At 44.7% G+C, this 23,797-nt stretch overlaps 1 protein-coding gene across 1 annotated transcript in view; it reads right to left on the reverse strand.

Moving 5' to 3' along the window:
* Positions 1–6,992: 6,992 nt before the first annotated feature.
* The window catches only part of LOC116433335 (lachesin), a 440,445-nt gene continuing 423,640 nt past the window's right edge, over positions 6,993–23,797 (reverse strand). Inside the window, exons 11-12 of the mRNA XM_076364626.1 lie at positions 23,434–23,445; positions 6,993–9,675 (exon numbers count right to left, since the gene is read on the reverse strand). Of these exons, the coding sequence (XP_076220741.1) occupies positions 9,566–9,675; positions 23,434–23,445 (122 nt within the window). The 3' untranslated portion in view covers positions 6,993–9,565. The remainder of the gene's footprint in view (positions 9,676–23,433; positions 23,446–23,797) is intronic.

Consider the following 23,797-nt stretch of genomic DNA (forward strand, 5'->3'; position numbering starts at 1 on the left):
TTACATAACCTCGATTCTTTAGCGTATCGAGCGCGCTCCTCGTCGCCTATAAACTCCAGCCTAGATCTGAAGGGTCTCCACGGCCTCTCCGTGCGTTGAACGGCTCGCCCGGACAATCTGGGACTCTTCCAGCGCGGTGCGCTTCCGTGAACTTGGCGGTTCCGGGCGTCGATTATCTCCGCGGCGATCTTGATTAACCCCGGTGATTAATCGAGCATGACCACGAGGCGGACCTCGAAAAGTACTTGTAATCGGGGGATCCTTCTGGTCCGATGGAAGATTGCGAGACGCTAAGTCCGCCGTATCGGCCGTTTCATACTGCTGTGCGACGCTTAGCTGGGCCGCGCATTGGAATAATGAAGATACTGCTGATAAAAAGCGCTCAGCGTAGGGAGCTTGTAATTTATTCCATTAGGTGTGGAAAAATCGTTGGAGAAATTTAAGATCTGCTGAAAGGAAACTCTAGCTGATTTATGCCGCGCGAGGTGTTTAAAGAAATCTGTGATTAGATGTAGGACAAAGGTTGATCTTAAGTTTCTCATTACCCCAGTTAACCTTCTGATTATAGATTACATAGATATTCGCAAACTATTCGAATCTCACAATGCTCAATACCCAAAGAATCAGGTATCTATTCCTCAACACTCGAATTATTCTCCTACCAATCAACTGATCACGAGTTCAATCAACAAAACCAACAATTTCAAAGAAATCTTAACCCTTTGCGGTCCGAAATGCTCTTGGTTTCTCGCGTTGAGGTTCATGTCGACGTCGGTTCATTCAATTACAACTGAATATGACGCTCTATTTATTTATTCAAGAATATTCGGGAGTCATTGAAATGTTACCTTTAAATGGTACAACTGTGATACAAATAAATATAGAAAAAATTATTAACCCTTTGCACTCGAGACGCGACTTCCAGTCGTCGGATGGTCAGATACAGGAAAATTAGAAACTTCGGTATTTACCATTAACCTTTGTATACTGCATCGATACGTGAAATATCGAAGGAAAATATCTTTGTTCCCTAATTTACGTGCGATTTCTTGATAAATTCATTTTAAAGAATTTTATCCACATCTAATTGGAAGGTATAGAATATTTCAGGTGAAAAACTCGAGTGCAAAGGGTTAAAACACCTTCCAAAGAATCCTAAAACCAATTACAATTCGTGTGAACTTTCCGATTCCCATTATCCGTTCGCCGTTCAATCAACTCGCAATCACATCGAATCCAATCAGCGAGACCAACGATTTAAAAGAAGCCTCGTAACGCCTACCAGCCGGAATTCCCGAAAAAATGGCGGACGGTCCCGGCGCGCTTCACGGCGGCCCCGCAGCGTAACAATGGCGACGCAGCAGCGTAGACGCGGGCACGGATCGGCGCATTAATTTCCATTGTTCCCGTGCTCCCCGTGAAATAGAATAACGCCTGTGAATAAAATAATCCCCGATGGCTCGCGGCGGAAGCCTAGGCGATACAAGCCTCTATCCGGTTTCCCATCTAAATAGGGAGCCGTGTATTCTATCGGCGCGTGCACCCAGGAACACAGCCGTGGCGTGTAACGACGTCACCGAGCAGTATCTCTGTTACGCCTGGCTAGCCGTGGACTGTGGCCGCTCACGCATCGCTTAACATAATCCCCCGGCCACGGCCGGCACTACATAGATTACGGAATGATACCTCTGAAACGCGCGCAATTATATTGGCGTGAGATATTTCGGCCGCGGACCGTGTTCCGTGGCGCGAATCTGAATGCGGCCACGGCCCGGAATTTCTGGCCGATCCACGGATAAATATCGGCAAACTGGCCTAATTCGCGGCATATGCAGCGTCGGTCGATGTTCGAATTATTTTTCTTTATATAGGAGAATTCTGTGAGAGTGTTTGGGAATTGATGGTAAAGGTGATAGAATAGAAATGGTAATCGAATTGGTTGAGAAGTAATTATTAATCCTTTTAGCACCCTTGGATTCGCGAGGAATATCTTGAGAATGCTATAAAAATTAGTTGCAGTTGCTGATAGATAACAAAACAACCCGGAGTGCTAAGGGTTAAAGAACAACTTAAAGACGACATGATTATTCATAATTATTTTATACATGAAATGGGATATATGGATAAAAGTTAGCACTAGTGGCAGGAAAAATGTAAATTTCTATTTTCCTCACGAACTTCGAAATGAGTCAGAATCATTCGTCTAGTAAATCTAGCATTAAGAATCTACTTGGTACATGTAGTCGACCAAGGCTCAACTCAACGGATACCACTGTAAATTGTCTTTGTGCTTGAGAACCACTGTCGTATTTGTAAACATCGTCGGTGTCATCATTTTTTCTATTACTCTTGCTTTACTTCTTCACTCGCCGATTGGAGCTCTTAGTTTATCAAGCTACCGATGTTATCGCAATTTCAAGCAAGCTTTGACGTGTAACTTTAGAAATTTCGTACGAAACGCACCCTTGCGTCGCTTATATTTTTCAAGTCATCGAATTTTTCTCGTAAAGAGGCTTCCCGACGCGCTGTGCGCTGTTCGAATGCTAATCCCGATTGGCCGGTTGGTTAGGCGGGGCCATGTTCGACGATGTCCCGACTGTTTCCTCCATTTCGGCAGCCGGTCCTCGCGGATCGATTTTTGGGCTCATCCGTCTTCCCAGAGGAGACAGGTGCTTCTGAGGGACAGTTCGCGGCGTGTTCCACGGAAATGTCCGGCATTATTTTGCCCGAGGTGTTAGCTGTCTCTCGGGTAATTAAATTTGAACATGTCGATGCAAAATTGCTTCGACGGTTGGCTGTGTGTTATGTTTTTCAGCGGGTCGGGTCATTAACACGTTCCGTGTCACGTGTACCACATGTGGTACACGCCAATGTTTGTAAGAAAATATTTTTAATGGATCACGGTCGGCGGTGTACGTTACAAACCGTTTGGATGGTAAACAACTTTTGTGTGTGCAAGAAAATTAATAAGAGTAGTTACCTAATGAGATCACAAATATTTTGTTATTACAAGAAAATATCAAAAAGTATTATTCAAATAAATTCACTTTGATTTATTCCTTGAAAAACATAGTAAGAGAATTATAATTGATAAACAGAAGAGCGCTACGGCGCTCCTCAGCACTCAACGGGTAAAGTTCGTTTAACGTAATTATCCATGAATCGTTAAAATAGAACAATTCTATCCCTTGGTTTCTATATTATTTCTATTACTGATAGTTATAAAAGCTACCATTGATATTTCATTAGAAAGTAAAGAATATAACAACACAAGAAGAGCGCTAGAGCGCTCCTCAGCACTCAAACGGTCAAAGTTCGTTAACGTAATTATCCATGAAACGTTGAAATAGAATAATCCCATTCCTTGGTTTCTATATTATTTCTATTAATGTTAATTATAAAAGCTACCATTGATATTTCATTGGAAAATAAAGAATATAACAACACAAGAAGAACGCTAGAGCGATGAAACGGAAGCAATGCGCATCGAACCTCCCGCAAGTCCACTAAAAAGACCGCGCCGCGCGTCGCGGGGAACGAGCAAACAGTCCGGCCGGCGAGGGCAGATGTTTTATAATAATCATGTAAACGGAGAGCGTTTCTTGATGGAATTGTTGGAAGTTAGGCAATTATACCGGCCGGGGATCGCGCGGGGAATTATAATGTAGCCGTTCGCTCTATTTCGCGGGCCGAATCCGAATGAGTTTATCGTCCGTCCGCTGGAAATTCCGGCGCGGCGACGATCCCGGCCGGAAGATAAATCCAAAACCAGCGCTCTAATTCGCGATTTCATTTAAATGCTAATTCCGAAAATAGAAATCTGCGAAATTCCGCGCGCCGCGGGATCGCGACGTCGCGGCGCACGTCTCCGATTCGGATTTCCGAGCGATCCGCGCGCCGGAAATTCTCCTCCCTCTTCGTTCTCTTTTTCTCATTTTCATCTCCCGTCGTTTTATCCCCTTTTCGAAAAAGTCTCCCTCGATTTTCGTGGAAACCCTCCCGCCCCCGGGAGCGCCGAAGACACGGGCACGCTCGGTTTCGCCGATAAAGAGGAACTTTTCAATCTCGGCTCTCGGCAACTTTTCCAGCTGCGGGACTTTCCGACCGAGTGATACTTTATCGAAGCCCTCTTCGCGCGCGATCGAAACTTTTCATACCGGCTTCCCCCGAGCCGGTCGCGTGACCAACTCCAACCCTCACCCCACGGATCGGACGCGGAAATGGTTTCCCTCCGACTGACCCGAGGAATCGTGCTCGTTCATCCGGCGTTTCGCGGCCGTATCGAGCCCGGCCAACGTCTATATTTACCTTCCGCGGGGGAAGGGTCGGTCGCGTTTAATAGCTGGGACACGGGTTTTAATTTTTACGACGCGCCGTCGGAATTTATGACGGCCGGAGTGCACTCGCGTGAAAACCGATTGATGCGCCGCTTCGCGCTCGGATCGTAGATTCGTTGGAGATTTTGGAATATTGAGATTTTCATCTGTGGGTTGCTTCGGTATAGTTAGTTTGAAAATTTTAGGTGAAGAATCTCTGGAGATCCGTTTAACCTTGATGACCATGATTTGGGGATACTGTAGATTAACCCTTTGAAGCTTCTCTATTTTCAGAAAAACAAATTTTAATCCTTTGCACTCGACAATATTTTTCATTCAAAATATTCGTTACTTTCTGACTAAATATTAACCGTATTTTTCGCAACTAACATAATTGAGTATCTTCTATAAATTAAGAGACAGAACTATTTTACTTCGATGTTTTTGCGTTGATACGTTACACAAAATTTAATATTGAATTGAAGATTTTATAAGTTTGTCGAATCAGGTGACTGTAAGTCTCTCGAGTGCAAAAGGTTAATATTGGGATGCAATTTCTTCAGTGAGAATATACTATAGACAAGAGAAGCTAAAATTTCCTTAATCCCTTAACGCACAGTTTTTTTGAAAAAAAATCAACTGCGCTTTTGTTCCATGGAAAAAGGCTATATTTTATTCTTGAATAAATAAGTGTTATAGCTTACAATCCCATGTAAATGATAAATATCAATAAAACGATTTTTTTTCTTTGCTTTCACATTTTCACAGTTCGGTCTGTTTATCAAAGATTTGCTTACTGAAACGTCTAAATTCGTGAATTTTCCCAAACGAGAGCTCCAAGCTTAAAAATAGAATTACCTTCCAACCGGACGCGAAGCACGAAACTAATCATTCGTCTGTAGGTATCCGTTTCAGCTGGAAATTTCACGAAATTTTCGCGAATCCGAACGGCGCAAGATCCTCCCGCGGGACCGTTGTAATTTTCTCGAGCGAGCGCCGTTTAATTATCGGAGCCCGTCAGAATTGAATCGCAGTTGTTACGATTCAAACGAACGCGTCACGGGTTATTAATATTTGCGTTCGGTCGTCGGACGCGTTTAATTCGAATTTTCGTTTGGCCGGTATTTTTCGCGATCGGATCGATGCCGGCGCGTTTCCGTTCGGCTTGCGCAGTTCCGTTCCGCGCGGGCGGAACATAAACACGAGATCCGGCGCGTTAATCGTGTTTGAAGTCGCCGCCGCCGCCGCCGCCGCTTCTTTCGGTAATTAATTCGCGTTTTCATTCGTCCCGCGTTTCGTTTTCCGCGGGCTGACGCCGCGCACCCGATATCGCGGAACGCAATTACGCTCCCCGGGTACCGATTACACAACGATCGGCAGTGGAACGTTCCGTAATTACAGGGAACAGGATGATTAATACGTTCACGCCGGGAATCATAGTAATTTTGGGCTCCGAACGGGCCCGGGACCAAGCTGCACGCGTGCTTCTATCGTCGGCCGTTTCATCGAACGCCTTTATCGGCTGCGCGAATTAAACAGCGTGTCCCGTTTCGAGCCGATATCATCTGCGTGCTGGTATCTTCCCTCGCTTCTTGCTTTTCGAATGAAAACGTGTAAACAAGTAAAGCGAATAGAATTGTAAAATATTATGGAATGTGGGAAGTGGAATGGTAAAAGGAAATAAAACAGCGAAGGAATGGTGAAGTAGAATAAACCAGTCCGACATCATCTGCGTGATAGTAACTTCCCTTGCTTCTTGCTTTTGGAATGGAAACGTGTAAACAAGTAAAGCGAATAGGATTATGAAATATTATGGAATGTGGGAAGTGGAATGGTAAAAGGAAATAAAACAGCGAAGGAATGGTGAAGTAGAATAAACCAGGTCGTCTAGAATAGTGAAATGAAATAGTAAAATGTAACGACTAGAATACTGAAATAAAATAGTAAACTATAACGACTGTAATAGTGAAATAAAATAGTAAACTATAACGATTAGAAAATAGTGAAATAAAATAGTAAATTATAACGATTAGAAAATAGTGAAATAAAATAGTAAACTATAACGATTAGAAAATAGTGAAATAAAATAGTAAACTATAACGATTAGAAAATAGTGAAATAAAATAGTAAACTATAACGATTAGAAAATAGTGAAATAAAATAGTAAACTATAACGATTAGAAAATAGTGAAATAAAATAGTAAACTATAAAGATTAGAATACTGAAATAAAATAGTAAACTAGGTTGACTAGAATAGTGAAATAAAATAGTGAACTATAACGACTAGAATACTGAAATAAAATAGTGAACTATAACGACTAGAATAGTAAGATAAAATAGAACAAGGCGAGTAGAATAGTGAAATAAAATAGTAAACTATGACGACTAGAATACTGAAACAAAATAGAACAAGGCGACAAGAATACTAAAGCAAAGTAAGCCACATCCAGTGATCAAGCGACTGACCGATTCGCAAAATCCATTTCCCCGCCGGAAGATCACGGAAAATTCGAAGCGCATTCGAAAGATAAATCTTCCGTCGCGCGGAAGAGTTAGGGGGTAGCGATGTCAACCGTCGAACATTAATTTGTCCGCGTGTCGCGCGTTAATATCGGGCAATCGTCGAACGAAAGGTAAATGTTCGCGGCGCCGCGGATCGCGAATGGATGCCCGAAACGTCCACCGCGGAGATGACCTTTTGAAAAACGAGAATGAAATTTCCTTTCAGCCCCCCTCCCCCGGCTCCCGACACTATTCCGTTCACGGATCCGGCCGGGTTTCGATAATTGGATTTCCACGTGGCTCTTCGAGCGTGGTTTAAAAAATATCAGCGGATATCTGCGCCCCGGCCGCCTCGCCGGTTGGCACCCTCATGATTCCGCGAGGACGCGGCCGTGCTGTCACCATTTTTCACGTGCCGCAGCATTAATCAAATCCTCCCTCGCCGCTGGCTCTAGCCCGCCGAGGGTTGTCTACTTGAATGCTACTTTCCGCTTGAAAAGTCGCTGCCACGAGATTCCCTTTCCGACGAGCGCACGCAGCCCACGCGTTTCGCTGCCTCCGGACAACCTTCCTCTCGATCCCTCTTCGTTTCTCTTCCTTTTTATTTATTTACCTCCGGTACTCCCTTTTTCAGAGATCTTTGCATTAATATTCTGATTCTTCGGTTTACATGCGGGAGGTAATAGAAGAGTTTCACGAACTCTGCTGGTAATTCTAGGTAATGCAGATTCAGAAAGCTGGCGTAGGGCTTTCGCCGACAAGAGCTTCAGGTAAGCCTAGCGAAGAGATAAAGACCGTGATGTTTCTGGATAGGAATTCTAAATAGTTGGTTTAGCGGATGTTTCATAGAATTCATCGGTTACTTGATACTTTCTCGCGTTTGAACTTATGAGTCACAGGAGATAGAAGAGTTTCACGAACTCTGCTGGTAATTCTAGGTAATGTGGATACAGGAAGCTGGCGTAGGGCTTTCGCCGACAAGAGCTTCAGGTAAGCCTAGTAAAGAGATAAAGACCGTGACGTGGATAGGAATTCTAAATAGCTGGTTTAGCGGATGTTTCATAGAATTCATCGGTTGATACTTTTTCGTGTTTGAACATAGTCACAGGGTATGTCGAGGAAGTGCGACTCTGTGATAGAATACGATTCGATCGAGCATGCTAAATATGCTACGAAATCAAAGTTGTCAATCAAATCTCTGTCACACGTTCTCCAGTTGCAAGTTTAAAAAAGCAATTAACATTCCATCGTTGCGTGTTCTTTTAATCGTCCCAAAAACAGAATACAAGTGATCGTCTCTAAATGAGAATAACAGTGAGATTAACGTTGACGAACAAGATATAGTGTGATAGAATACACCGATTCGATCGAGCTAAATATTGTGCAGATCCTTTTGCTTCGAAGACGATTGCGATCGTATCGTTGGGAACGGTTTCGCGCATCGTTCACGAACTTCCGTTCGAACGAGCAATTCCTTAGGCCCTGGCAATATTGTTTTAGCGCGCGATACGGTTTGCAACTCTTATAAAGTTGCCGGGAGATTAAACTTACGTTACAGGTCGGGTTATAAAAGTATCAAAAGGAGAGGACTTAAGTGACCAACGGGGGATAATTCCTTGCGGATCGTTCAAGCTTAATCTTAACGCCGAGCGATGTATTCGAAAAGTTTCCTATTCATCGGGGAGAATAACCTTCAACCTACCCGATCCTCTGTTTCCTTTCCTTTCGAGGATCACGGGGGATTCTTCCGAGGACAAGATATAGCGAAGGGGACGCGTTCACCGCAGGAATCGTCGCGAAGTTGCACGCAACGCGAGCACGATCGCGCGCAGGTGTTAAAATCACTTAGGCGGAAATGAAAATCCGATTGATACGTTGCCGTGAATTCACTCCCACTCCTAATTGGTCGGCGATTAGCCACGGCTATCGCGCCGGACGTCACGCGGTAATATTGCCGGCGGAGCGGGCAACGCGGCCCGTTCATACATCATTACTTCCCACAAATAATTCACCAAGATAATTCGCCTCACAATAAATATCTGATGCTAATTAAGCCGGTTATCCAGCGGCGACCGATCCGTAATTCAATTACCCTAATTAATGTTCGATTGCGATTAACAATCCAATTAAAGGTATGCACCGGCTCGGCAAATAATATCGTCTGTCCCCGTGAAATTTGTCCGTGGCTAGCCGTCAATCACGATACATCATTCGGAGGCCTCGACGATCGACCGACCGCTCTGCCGTCGGTCCTGTCGACCCTCTGGAAAATTCGTCGAAGTCCCGAGGAATCGTTGATACCGTTACTGCGGAATTCTATCGACTTTATCTAAAAACTCCAAGAAATCAACGCATCTCCACAAACTTCAGTGCTCTTACAATTCACTGAATCGCGAAGGAAATCAAATTTCTAATCAACTTCACTACCTTTCATACCTTCAAACGAAATTCCCTAAACATATTCAAAATTCTCTACATTGAAAAATCAAAGCTCAATACTCAAAATTGCAGCGATAACTATAAATTTCCGCAGTCCGATCAACAACCCTCTAGATCGCTCGAGGCTCCTCATCCCCGAGAAACCGGCATTGTCTCGATCGTCTAGGTCGCAAACGTTCCGTGAAAATTCGGTGCAGCTGTACATGTTTTACCGCGTGTCGCAAGAATGCACCGGGTGCATCCCGCGGAATGCTGGGACCACCGGCGGGAAGATCGTCCCCGACGAACACGGGCCTCGGCTGCCGGCCTAATTCGCCGCCTGGGGCACGTACGGGGGCATGTAGGGCCCCGTGAGGATGTACTGCACGGCGACCACCATCAGCTGCGGCGCGCTCCACCTGATGATGTACGCGCTACCTGAAAACAGAAATGCATTTTCCGGGTTAGACGTTGCCGCCTAAGTGGCTGCGATGATAAAAAGAAGCTGGCGCTTTGCGGTTACGCGATACGCGAGACTCGCGCCGTGTACGCGCGGTCTGCGGATGGGAATGCGGCCACGGAACCGGTAATGCATCGCAACGCGCCGGAATTTGGATATTCTTGCGAGGAATTGAATAGAATCGACGCGTCGACGCTGGAATTCTAAGCGAATTGTGCGTTTCGTGCATTCATTGCATACACCGTTGGAACAGGCGTGCTGGGAAGATTCCATGAGGTTTCGCTCGTTCAACCCCTTGACGTACTATTTATTCCCGCTATTAACCCCTTGGCGTACTATTTACTTTCGCCACTAAGCTCATGTACCATTTTACTATCGACAATTTGGAAGAAATGCAACGAAATTGTCCATTCTACTTTAAGTGGAAATTTCATTTGAAGATGATACATTGATAATAGCAGAATAGTCGTTTGCTTTGATCCGTGGGTAATGAGCAACATTGATTCCTCTTAAATTAGTTTGGAAATCTTCATCGCTAGTCTCACTCGTCATTGTACGGCAAGGGGTTAAGCATACGAGATATAATTTGGCCTAATCTGCTGAAGGTTCTGTGTACTTTGAAGAATCTTCGCCCGCAAAAGGTTAAAGCTATATCTTCCAACAGAAATATTGTGATTCTTTAATTCTGCTCTCTAGTATAGAAACCTTGCAGAAAATCACTAAGTTGAAGATTTATATATTATTTATGATGTACTATTATGTATTGTATATTATATTATAATATTTTCGTAACGAGTGGTACAAAGGCTCCTTAGAAACGGTCTCAATTCTACTTCAGGTGGAAATTTCATTTGAAGATAATACATTGTTAATAGCGAAATAGTTACATGCTTTGATCCGTGGGTAATAACATTGATTGTTGTCAAATTAGTCCAGAAATTTTCATCACGAGTCTCACTCGTCATTGTACGGCAAGGGATTAATCGTTGATGCGCCATTGATAAGAAGCGAACCGATGTTTTCGAATTTTGTGGTTTGTACGTTGCGAAGTATACAATGTACGCGTTTTTTTGGAGTTTTATTTGATTTTCATCGGTTTGGGAAGCTTTGGTTTGTCGCAGTTGTTTATTCATGCTTGTAGCATAGTAGATTGTGTGTTATGTGACGGAATTAATATTACAATAGATTCTATTGTTGGTTGTAGCTCTCAGAACATTGTGTAGAATGAAATTCTTCTTTCTAAAGGGAAATTAAGTTTCCATTGGACACTAGTTAGTCGACGTTTCCCCAAGAATGAAAACCGCAGGACTTCCATTCGCGGTTCACTGATACGCACCATGTAATCCGGTTTATTCGATTGCTTCAACATTTCAGCCGGTTACATCGTTCGCTCTGTACCCCGTACTTACTCATTACTTCGTAATTAAACGGGTAAACACGCGGCTGGCGTTGAAATATTATCGCGGGAGCAGCTTTCTCATTAGAAAGTGGAAAATCGTAAAGGGCCTGGGAAACGTTGGAATTATGATTTTCCGGTTAGCCGGGTCGCGTTCTGTAAATCCCGGCTCGTCATTGGCTCGCCGCGGTAAATCCGCGCGCGTTAATGACGCGGCTTACGGCGCCCGCGTGACTGACCTCTTATCCCTAATTTCGAGAGCACATTATCGCGCGGTAATTAGGTGCTTGCCGATCGAATTCCGTTTTAAATTTCGCGCTCGATATTCGGATGTTGGTCTGCGTTTGTAACGGGTCACGGGATCATTGTGGGCTACTATGAATATCGATGATGCTGGTTATCGTTCGATTATTTAATCAGTTATATAACAATGAAACATCTTCACAAAACCATACAATTATTTTCAGTTTATTACATACTTTTTGATTATCTTCAGCATTTTCTCTTCCATTTTCCATTACCTCCCTCTTCATCAAGTGACAACTCTACCGCAACGATTCCTTTAATCGCAAATTCCAATATTCTCGCAAAATCACCGACAGATCCGAATGTTTCGATAACATCGATGATATTTAATACGACCGCAACGAAACGCGCGTAAAAGGTTGCTCGTTCGACGAACATACTTCGCCTGTTTATCCCATTTTTCCCCCGAAGCTTGCAGCCGCCTCGCGGAAGTTTCTCGCGAGTCGCTCAGAATTTAGATTAACATTTAAGAGAGCACATTTTCGAAATACTTGGCGCAGCCGGCAGCATACGCGGAGCGTTTCCCAGGGAAAACTTGCCGCCGGAAAACTCGTATAAGCGGGCCGACGGAGAAAGAGAGAGAGAGAGAGAGGGAGAGTTTCAAGCGGAACTTTTCGTCTAAAGTCCCACGGGTGTTCCCTTCCGCGCTATCTCTGATCTAAGCTCGCTCCGAGAGCGAGATCTCATTGGTTTTCCTATAAATACATCCTTGCTCGAACCGTCCGCCCCAGTCTTTCCTGCAAAGTAGACGCCGCTCCTGAATTTTGTCGCGATAGATGCCGTGCTTCGCACGTTGGAACGCTCCGCCTTCATGCGCTATCTTTACAAGCAGTTGTTAAATTATTTTCCATGGATTTGGCTGATGTCTCCTATCGACGCTTTCGATCATTAAGTACAGAAACGAGTGAATTGTTTAGTGATTGATATCGAGTCCTATGTGTTGGAAAGTTAACCCTTTGCACTCGGGAAGTGACTCTCAGTCACTACCTGATTTGATACAGTAAAACTATAGAATCTGATATTTAACCCTTTGCACTCGAAAGTTTCTCAATGGAAATATTCAACTTTGCTGACGAGATATAGGCTATGTTGTTTGAAACTAATTTAACGATAATTCATAGATAAATTAAGCAATAGAGGTGTTGTAAACAAAACGATGAAGTTGAATATTTAATATTTCAAATTAAAGCTTGCATTGCTACGTGAAATATATAAATGAAACTTTAATTTGAAATGTTAAATGTTCAACTTCATCGTTTTGTTGTACCGAATCAAGTGGTGACTGAGAGTCACCTCTCGACTGCAAAGGGTTAATGTTTTTAGTGGTACGCAGTTAACTAGTAAAAAAATAGTAATAATTTTCCAAATAATTTTCTATCGGTTCAAGTGATATCTTCAATTAGTATTCGTAACTAAATCTTTAATCGTTAATTGGAGATTGTACGTCTACGTTTATACATTCGATTCTCTTCCCAGTGCGCTGTAAGGAAACTTTAAAATCCCATTCGCATGTTGTTCTCCGCGTTTAATATCTCCCGAGTCTATTAAATACGGAGCCAATCGCGAAGATATTCCCATTTCAAACATTTCTTCCCCCATTTGGAATTTCATTTCGTTTCCGGCCCGATCCGGGAAGCTTTTATCCTTTTTTCCTCCCTCCGCCGGAGTGATACGATTCGATTTAAAGAGAAAAGAAAGGAACGGGACGCGAGAGAAGCTTTCTCCTCCCCGAATCCGCGGCGGCCTCGACGGACGGTCACGAAATCAAAGTTGCAAGCTGGATACCTTCGCCTTCTGTACCGTGAATTACTTGTCAACCCGACAGCGAGTCTCTGTTTCTACACGTTCTCCAGTTGCAAGTTTAAAAAAAGCAATTAACATTCCATCGTTGCGTGTTCTTTTAATCGTCCCAGAAATAGAATGCAATCGTCTCTAAATGAGACAGTAAGATTAACGTTAACGAACAAGATAAGTAATAAATTATAATGCTATACGAGTGACAGTGACAACAGTAATAACACTAAATAATAACAGCAATAACATCAGAAAAACCGACAACACAGCAAACGATAAAATTCCCGAACGAACGCTCCAATTAATCGCAAAGCATACCAATTTCAACTGATTCCGCGAGTATTTACCGACGATCCGTTCAGAAGGCACCGAAACAGACTCATAAATAACCTAGCAATCTCCGGCTCGATACTACCGGATCGAAATACGCGGGTACACCTAGGTACACCGTGGCGAATAACGTCGAGCGAGTGCACATACCGGGCGGAGTAGACCGCGGCTCCTCGGTCCCGCGGCGGGAATTACAAATCGTTGCCGCGTATCGGTCGGCCGCCGATGAAAAATGTCAAATTGGATCCGCCGCGGCACGGCGAAGGGAAGCGAGGCCGGCGGCAAGATTTTTATTTACACGGGTCCGGGCGCAGATTTATCGTCGATCCGCGTCAGATTCTCGCGAATCGCGCGGCGCGACTACCGCACGCCTGAAAAATATATTGCCGGCTCCGTGTCGGGGCGCACTTACCGAGAGCCCGGTGCCGTACAGGCTCCGGAGCTGAAACCGGGGAAACGTAGAAAGAGGGCAGCGGACGCAGGAACAAAGGGAGGAAAAAGAGAGGAGACGGGGAGCACAAAGAGACGAAATGAGAAAAGCATCGAGTTCGAGAGGAGCGGGAACAAAACGAAATACCGAGGGCCGAGAAGGGGGTAACAAAAAAGGAGCCGGGGCTTCCACGGGTTGAATGGGTGGAAATGGATGAAAATGGAGGAGCATAGGGAAACGAGGGAGGAAGATAAAGGGAGCGAAAAGGACACCGGCCGCTCTTATCGCGGATACCGGGGCCGGCGTCACGGATTACTCGGTATCGCGGCCAATATGTCAGCCGGTAAGAACGACGAGGAGTCAAGCGGTCCCCTATCGCGGGACAAAATGGCCGCCGGCGCGCGCGGCCGCGGCCATGGCCGACGCGACACGGCTTGAAATATCGTCCGCCATCGGGACGCGGTCGACGCGCGGCGCGCGGACTCTTATTGGCACTTCCCTTCCAGCGGAATTATGTATTTTTCATGCCGCGTGGCCGATGGCCTGGCCGCGACGTCGGCCGACGTGCACGGCGACCGACGACGACGTAAACTCGATCGCCCCGGAGATACGGAGGGGACGTCATCCGGCGGCTTCTCTCTAAATCGGTGCGGCGCGCGGTGAATTTTAATGCTTGTCCACTGTATAATGGCTGCCGGGATGGGTATTAATTTTTCAACGAGTTTTAATGTGCCCGGAGAAATAGGACGTTGCGCGTTTGATTCGACTGGATTTTTCGGGGAAATTGGCTCCGTTGATGCGGCGGGAATAGAATTTTCGGTTTGGAGACGGGAAATTGGATATTAGTGAGAGCTAGTTTGGAGTGTAGATACTAGGGTTTCTAACTGGCAAGTTAGATTCTTGGATATTTTATTTATTTCATTATTAAGGAACAGAAAGAGGGAGACATCTGTTAATTCAGTTGTAATGAAGGGTTACGGAGAAGTTATCGGCTTCTTTGGAGTATCTTCCAGCTTATCTTCGGTCGCTTCTACGAGTGAGACGCGAGAGTAGCGGCGGCGTTATTACTGAAACGAAGCTTTCACCGAAAACACGGCAACCTAATCCGCAGATCGTATCTTCTGCTCGAAGATCGGTTCTACTTTCCATATTCCCGGGTTTGTAGTCTTTGAGGAGCGCACGTCAGGATAGAGAGCGATTTTTCTTTCATCCTGTTTTCGTTAAGGTTGGTTAGGTTCGGCAAGAAGAGCCGCTATTTTCTTTGTATTTCGCCGGCGGAACGTCGATGCATTTTTCTCCCGATACGCCGGTTCGGAGCTGCACACCGCGCCGCGACATTACGCAGCCGCGATGTTCTCCATTCCGAGCGTAAACGTCGGATTTAATATCTCCGTGTGTCGCCGGCGTGAAGGTTTTTTTACTCGCCGCAATTTCAAAGCGACGATCCGGTGTTTGGCGCTGGGGAAAAATGTATTCACGGAAACGGAAAGAACGAAAAGGGAAGAAGACGGCGGCGGGGCTGACGGAGGTGACGGTTGACGTTGATTTCGCGGCGAGTTTCGAGGCTAGTCGAAGTTACGAAGATTCCTACGGTTAATCCGGAGGCATGCCGATGAATTTTAATGTAACGACTCGATATCGACAGGTGTCGAGGCGTCTGCCATCGGAGATTGTGCGATGACGCCGCGACCGCCGCAATATTTGTTACCATCGTTCACAACGGACGTTTTCGCCTCGTAAACGAACGATCGCTGATTTCGCCTGCGATGCAACTTAAGTATATTCTGAAAATCTTTTGTCCGCGAACTCGATAGATCGTCGCGCGATTGAACACGTATATCACTATTAATAATTACATCGTAAGTGATAAGTAAATTAATATCACCGATATACCTCACTATTAACAACTTACAAGAACACAAGAGAATCGTGTATTAATTACTACTTCTTCGAAAGCAAAGCTGTTTTCCATTTCAATTTCTTCTGTTTCCATCCTGCACGGAATAAATGATATTAATTTATCACCGAATCGAATTAAAAACCTTCAGCGCCAGCCTCATCCGCCATTATACAGCAACAACGGCGTACGGCCGCATCGAAGCGCGGATTCGCCGGTCGGCCGACGACAAAGGACGAAAAAAAAGTGACTGAAGCGATATCCCGGCCACGAAAGAATTCCACTATGGACCGCAATTTTATGCTCCCCCATTCAATTTTTCTACCTCGCGAAATTCACTGGCGGCAAATGAAATTTTATACGGCGACCCGGACCGCCTGCCAGCTTTTTTTCAGCCGCCCCCGTCATTCCAATTTCCAAACGTCGAAAGAAACGCTCACGGACGGGAAAGAAAAGCGGCGAAAGGGGGACAGGATCGATCGACGGGCCGATCTCCCGACGAAAATCCGTCCCGTATCCATCCAGCCAGTTTTCCCGATCCATTAAAACGACGAGCCGAACTTCCTTATCCCTAATTTAATCAACGATAAGGCAAAGTTCAGCGGTAAACCGTTCCGCCGCCGCGGTGGCAAACATTTTTATCAGCCGACACCGGTTCGCTTTTCCTCCTCCTCCTCTTTTTCCCGGCTTAACGAAAACTTACGGCGTCATAACGGAGTACCCGAATTTTACATCGCATAGTTTCGCGGGGTTTGCGTGCACCTTTGTGTTCCGGCCGCGGCGTTCTTGCTTTGTATCGTTCGCGAAATTAATGAGCGCGTTTCTTGGGTTGTTACCTGGCAACAGTGTAATTATTCGCGATTGTTGCCGAAGGAGAGGAACTTTCTTCGTTACATCGAGCATTTCCATGTCTTCTTAAGGGTTTTGCGTTAAAAACAGCGTCTTCCCTTTATTTACCCTAAGTGGAATTAATTAGCAATGGCTAGGCATCTGTGATCCACTTTCACAAATCTAACAGCGATACACAAATGATATTTCATCCGACAAGAGATTCTCAATTGAGTCTCTTTTACATAATTTCCCTAACCTATCAAGCTAAACCTGCGAACTGAACACCGAAACCTCCAACAGTCATTAATACTTTGACTGCCAAGTAAATAACCATCAAAAATTCCACGCAATCGAAACAGTTCTCTCAATAAAGCAAAAACTAAACGATTACATTACTACTTTTATCTCGCACATTCAACGAAACTTCGTTCGATGCGTCACCAAGAAAATGAATAATCAAGATCACGTTAAAAACGGTGTCACCGTATTCGGGTGACGTGGCAGTCAAAGTGTACCTATATACGGCAGTCACTTGTTGGTGAATCATAATTACATTATTGCTTTATTTCAACAGCGAACTCAAAATAAAGCTAGTACTGGCGTCAAGCAACAAGAAACTGAGACACACAATTTAGCGAACGGTGGGCGACAAAGTCACCCGCGCAGTCGCGAAAGGGTTGAAACAGAGTTACCTCGGAAGAAACTTCCATTCCACTTCCCCTAAAACTCCATCTACGCTCAAAGAATTTCCGCAGCATCTGTTTCTAAAATAAAAGCCTACCGGTCACCGGAGCGATCCGCAAAATGCACCGAAGCGTCAACGGCAAAAAGCCCGGCGACGATAAAGACACCGGCATTCCCTTTATCAAGGCTGTACGTTTCCCCCGCGGGGGGTAAGAGCTGGGGACCGTTTCAGTGTCTGGAATAATCTATATTTACCAGGTAGATCGCGCGTCGGATGCGTCGGAGGCGTCGGTGCAGGATAGAAACGCGACGCGACGCGACGCGACGCCTCCATTTTTCCCAGAGGACGGCCGTCGAGCCGTCGGCTTTAAGAGACAAGACGAGGCCAGTTATAACGTTCGACGAGCCCGGGGAACGAGGTCGAAGGGAATAAGAAGGTTATCGAGTTATCGGTTATATATCGGCGCCGGATAGATGGAGAGGCTTCGATGTGATCGCCGCTTAAGGACCGACAGAGAAGACAGAGATGCCACCGGGACAGAGGAAGGGTGGAAGGAGGGAAGAGAGAGGGGCGGGAGGGGGGGACGGCGGATCTCGCCAAAGTGCTCCGGCACTTGTGGCACGTGCAATTTGCGACGTCTAAAGTTACTTCTAACGTGCTGTTGTTTTAATGGCCGCAGACGCTATCGGCGGCGACTAAGTCAGCACAATTTTCCGGCGAATCTTCTCGATGCAGGGAAATTCCGTAACGGGGCTGGGGAAAAAGCACGATCAGTTTCAACGACGAACGGGGATGCACGGATCTACGGTCTTTAAAGTGCTGTTCCCGGGTAAATCAGGATTTCCGATGGGGAAACAGTGGACTGAGAAGATGCGATCGAAACGTTAGTCTGTTTCAGCGGTTTCTTTGCGGCGAGCTTCTGTTTTCAGCATCGGTACGGATGTTTCATTTGATCGGGGAACTTTGATCTTTCGATGGTTTCTAAGTTTGTACGAGCTGCTGTGATTTGTGTATTTGTTGAAGAGTTATAGGATGGAAGATTCGATCTGTGTTTAAGATCGTTGGTTTTAACACTAGGTTTACGGAACGCGTGAAATTGACGCGTATTGGATTTTAGAAATATTATTTTGTAAATGTTTACGCCGATTTTGATTGATGCGATCACACTGACGTGTACCCCACTTACCTACTATCAAGTCTCCAGTTTCCACAATCTAAATAAACGAGCAGCAATTCTTTTAGGAATAATAGAATGAAGTGTACAATAAATGCCCGCAAACCTAGTGTTAAATATTTAACCCTTTGCACTCCGGAGGTGACTCTCACCACTTGATTTCCTACAGTGAAGCTATGAAGTTTGATATTTAATATTATATGTCATATAATGCGTTAATCTGAGAAATATTGACGTAAAATAGCTTTGCCCAATTCACGTGAATTTCTCGAGTTGGTTTCACAGAATATTGTCTTCGTCTGATCAGAAAATGTAGAAATATTTCAGTGAAAAAATCCCGAGTGCAAAGGGTTAATCTTTCTCTAAGTTTTCTCTCCCTTAACGAGAATTCTGATATGAATATCCGATTACCCAATCAAGCCTCGCAACTGTTTATCCTTGAACTCCTATGACAATGGCAGTAGATATTTCATGCACGCCAAGAATCCAACACACCGGCGTCCAAGGAAAACAGGCGACGATCGAAACGAACCAATCGTGTCTCTCCTTTGCGAAAGGTCGAAGGAACGCCCGTCGCGCGGACAGCCGAGACAACTCGAATTCCGGGGATCATTGCGGCGTGCAGGAATCCCCGATTCGATCTCGTTGCCCGGCCACGATCGAGATATATTCGTTTAGTCGTCTCCTTTCCGGCTGTCCTCCGTCCCGCCTGCTCCCTAGGTGTCTTTAGTCTTTTTCCCGGCGAGAACGAACGATTCCGGGCTCTTCCTCTCGCGTGTCGCACACGCATTCATTTATCACCGTGGCCCCTTTCTTCGCTGGCTGTACGGGGTGTCTTCAAAATCGTGGCGCAAGAAAGAGATTATTCTGTACGAGAACCAAGTAGAAACCATGTAACTTGTTCCATGTAACTTTTCCATATAATGCTTCGTGTTCGAAATCATCGCGACATTCCACTGTACACTTTCAAACAGAAATATCAGCTGACGTTCGTCCTGTAATTCCCACTTCTTGCGAATATCAATTTAAAATTACGATTTTTCATAAATACCACCTGTCTCGAGTTTTCTCGTAGTATGAGAAAATCTGATCCCCTATTTTCTGTGTACTCTGTATACTCTGAAGCTTGTACAGATTCTGCCAAACTACACGTCGAATGATCAAGCAACAGAGAATAGGGAAACCTCTCACTGATTTCTACTGTTCGAGTAGTTAGATCATTGGTTCGCAACGTAGAATTCCAAACATTCGCCGGCAAACGGTTGATTATCAAATAGTATATATTTCATCGATAGTCACTTTTCGAATCTTCCTTGTAGAAACTCAAAGTTTTAGTGTTAATTGTGTTGATGTCAACCGACTTCCTTTGTCTCGTAAATTTTCTTGTCTCCGGGCACTACGATTTAGAAATGTCGAAATGACTGGTTCCAACGTTTTTATTTCGTAATCATTGATACATTAGTTCTAGTGTTAGTTATAGTTTTATAGTTCTAGGAACATTAGTTCCAGTGTTAATTGTGTTGATGTCAACCGACTTCCTCTGTCTCGTAAACTTTCTCGTCTCCGGGCACTACGATTTAGAAAACACCCCGTATACATCCCGAGGTAAACGTGGCATTTGTATAGGGGTCGACGGAGCTCGTCGACGTGTATATTACGTGTGTGGGCGGCGAGATCACGCCACCCCAGCAGCGGCAGGCTTCGTTGACCCTTTTATTCCTCGCTGGGAAATTACCCGCAGACGAGTTCCTTGGCTTTCCATTCGTTTTTCACGCGTCTTGTTTAGCCCGGCTCCCTCCTTCGCCCTTTTGTACCTTCTCCTTCTCTCACTTTGATATTTACGAGCCGATCTCGGCCACTCTTTCTCGCAGGAAGGATTCCCTTCGAATGCTGTTAAGGCCCGCGGCCCCAACGTTGCTCCTTTCCGCCCGGAGAAATATGACTCGCAAATTTACGCCCGCCAGGTACGAGATTTTATTAGCCGCGACTCGTACTTTCTGCGGGATGAATATTTTTCTTTGCGGAGGCTAGACCTCTGCGACTTCATGTTTGTGTTGGGAGTCGACGGGATTACTGGCGCTTATTGCTTGATACTTGTTAGGATCACTGAGGTTTGTTGGTTGCTGGAGAATGAAGTCGCGCTCCTTGAAGTATAATACTATTTATTAACCCTTTGCACTCGAGAGGTGACTCTCAGTCACTTGATTTGATGCAGGGAAACTATGAAGTTGAATATTTAGTACTTTAAATTAAACTTTGTATCGCTATGTGAAATATTTAAATAACATAGCTTCGTTGCTTAATTTATCTGCGAATTGTCGTTAGATTAGTTTCGGAGAATGTCGTTTATATCTCGTCGGAAAATGTTGAATATTTCCAGTGAGAAACTTCCGAGTGCAAAGGGTTAATTACCTAACTAGTAGCAGTCGCTATTGAAGATTCATTAGCTAATCCTCAATCCCCAGTTATCGAAAGGTCGAGCAGAAGTCTTCTAGACATCATCTAGGCACTGTAGCCTTATTTCATTCAGGATCATTTCAAAAGAAATTATGAAACTTTGACTTAACCCTTTGCACTCGGAAGTTTTTCACTAGAAGTATGCAACACTTCCTGATAGGATACAGACGACCTTCGAAACTAATTAATGAGAAGACATGTATGAATTAAGAAAGAAAGTTATTTTATTTCAATATTCCACGTATTGATGCATTATATAAAGCTTGATATTATATAAGACTTTATAATTTTGCTGTATCAAATCAAGTGGTGACTGAGAGTCACCTCTCGAGTGCAAAGGGTTGATATTGAACTGTGTATAATACATCGGTGTATGAATCCAATACGCATCAATTTCACGCGTTCCGTAAACCTAGTGTTAACAAGTGTATCACTAGATTTCCAATGACCAAAGAGTTACCGAACATTTCGCCATAACCAGCAACGAATCGATCGTACGAGCGTCTCGATCACGATGCACGCATTATCCACTATAGTTTCCCAGCAAAGATCAAGATCTCTTCCTTTGCGCCCTAAGGCGTCGAGTTACCCGGCTGATCCAGCTTCCACGGTGTCAAGGCAGCTGCGGTATCGTTCGAGCGGCTTGCATTCAATTTCGGGACAGCTCGAAGCCGGTCGCGGGCGTGCCGGTGTGAGTTTTGTCCACATAATTCGTGACAACGAAGACTAATAGCCGTATCGCGGCAGGCTCATTTATCACGGCGCGTATACGTGACTTAATGCACCGCTCGGACAGCGCTAACACGCCACCGGCGTCCAGAAAGACCGATAGCTTTCGGCTGTTAGCGCTTTCGCGCGTCGAACCGGCCCCTCTTCTTCGAGTTATTGCCCGGGGACGTGCCGCGCCGCGAGAAAAATTGCTTTCCTCCTTTCCGACGCAGCCGGGGCATTTATTAGAATCGCTTTCCGCCGGCTCTCGCGCCGCAGTTTTCGATTTGATGAGCTCTCGCCGGGAAGAAACTAGATTCGAACGCTACACTCGGCGAATAGACCTCCAAGTCGTGGCTTGTAGGAAGTTTCGAAATTTCGTCATCCTTGGCTTCGTCGCTAGTCGAAGACACTCTAATACTGTATAATATCTGTTAAAGTGTAATATAGGTCAATGGACCAAAGAAGATGTTTATTTTATCTATCTGGTTTGTAAGACCAGATATTTTTTGTAACTTCAATATTAAAGTTAACGTAATTACCCATGGAACGCTAAAACAGAATACTTCTGTCCATTGATTTCCATGTTATTTATATTAATGTAATACTAAATATCGAATTTCATAGTTTTACTGTACGAAGTCAAGTGAGAGTCACCTCTCGAGTGCAAAGGGCTAATAATCTGCGATACCGAGTTTTCAATTATGCGGTCGATTTCGTGGAGCTGATTCTGTGAGACGAAATAAAACGAAAATCTACGGTATGGAAATTACGTTTTCGGCTTCGTTGTCCTACTATTAACGATTAAACGTTCTCCAAGCGCGATCTATCGCAACAGCGGCGCGCGTGAGGTAGGTCAGTTAGAGCGCCGACAGTGACCGACTACTCGAACGACGGAGACGAAGAACCGACAAGCGCCCCGCCATCGCCGGATATTAATCGTTAATTATTCGAAAATAGGATCTAAACTGTAACCTCGTCGTCCCTCGTCGCGTCGTTTCAGTTACCGTTTTGGAAGATTGAAAAATTAGGCAGATCAGCGTAACCTTGGCGTATTTACTTTCGTTACTAAGCTCGTGTAATATTTTACTATCGACAATTTGTAAGAAATACAACAAAATTTTCTATTCTACTTCAGGTAAGCATACGAGATATAATTTGGCCTAATCTGCTGAAGGTTCTGTGTACTATGAAGAATCTTCGTCGGCAAAGGGTTAAAGCTATATTTTCCAACAGAAATATTGTGATTCTTTAATTCTGCTCTCTAGTATAGAAACCTTGCAGAAAATCAGTAAGTTGAAGATTATGTATTCTATATTATGTTATAATATTTTTGTAACGAGTGGTACAAAGGCTCCTTAGAAACGGCCTCAATTCTACTTCAGGTGGAAATTTCATTTCAAGATGATACATTGATAATAGCGAAACAGTCGTTTGCTTTGATCCGTGGGTGATGAGCAACACTGATTCTTGTTAAATTAGCTTAGAAATCTTCATCGCGAGTCTCACTCGTCATTGTACGGCAAGGGGTTAAGAAACTGTCACGCGGATTTACGTTTACCCCACCGACAGCATCAAAGACACAATTCTGAAGTTTAATGTCCCCTGAAACGACGCGTGCGGCGAATCGCAAAAAAAGGCGGTATCGTCCCTTCCCGCCGATAAAACCCAATCGAACGTGCATACATACGTCCTCGCAGCGGAGAAATACGCGCGCCGCTGGTAAACCCGCGGTAGCTTCTGCTCGATAAGAAGTCGGCTTGCTCGAATATCGCGTCGGGAATCCGAGCCCGCGTCTCTCTGTTCGAGAATAGAGGCTCGCCGAGGTAAATGGAGAAATCGGAAGCCGTAAAATCGCTGGCTGAAGCTGCCCTGGCTTCTCCTCTTTCTGCCTGGCACTTGATTGTCACTTTTGCCACCAGTGGCTGGTACACTGGCGTGCATTATTTCGATTCGCGTTGTTGGACATGCGTGGTGATAAAGAAACCCTTTGATTTTTTTATTCCATTATTTCTTTTAAACGTCTGCTAGAACTGTTTAGTTTATAGCTTACTAAGAAATATTGATAGGAAGAATTTCATGGTTATCGAGA

The sequence above is a fragment of the Nomia melanderi genome, chromosome 2 (genome assembly GCF_051020985.1).
Source record: "Nomia melanderi isolate GNS246 chromosome 2, iyNomMela1, whole genome shotgun sequence".
In the NCBI taxonomy this organism is placed as follows: Eukaryota; Metazoa; Arthropoda; class Insecta; order Hymenoptera; family Halictidae; genus Nomia; species Nomia melanderi.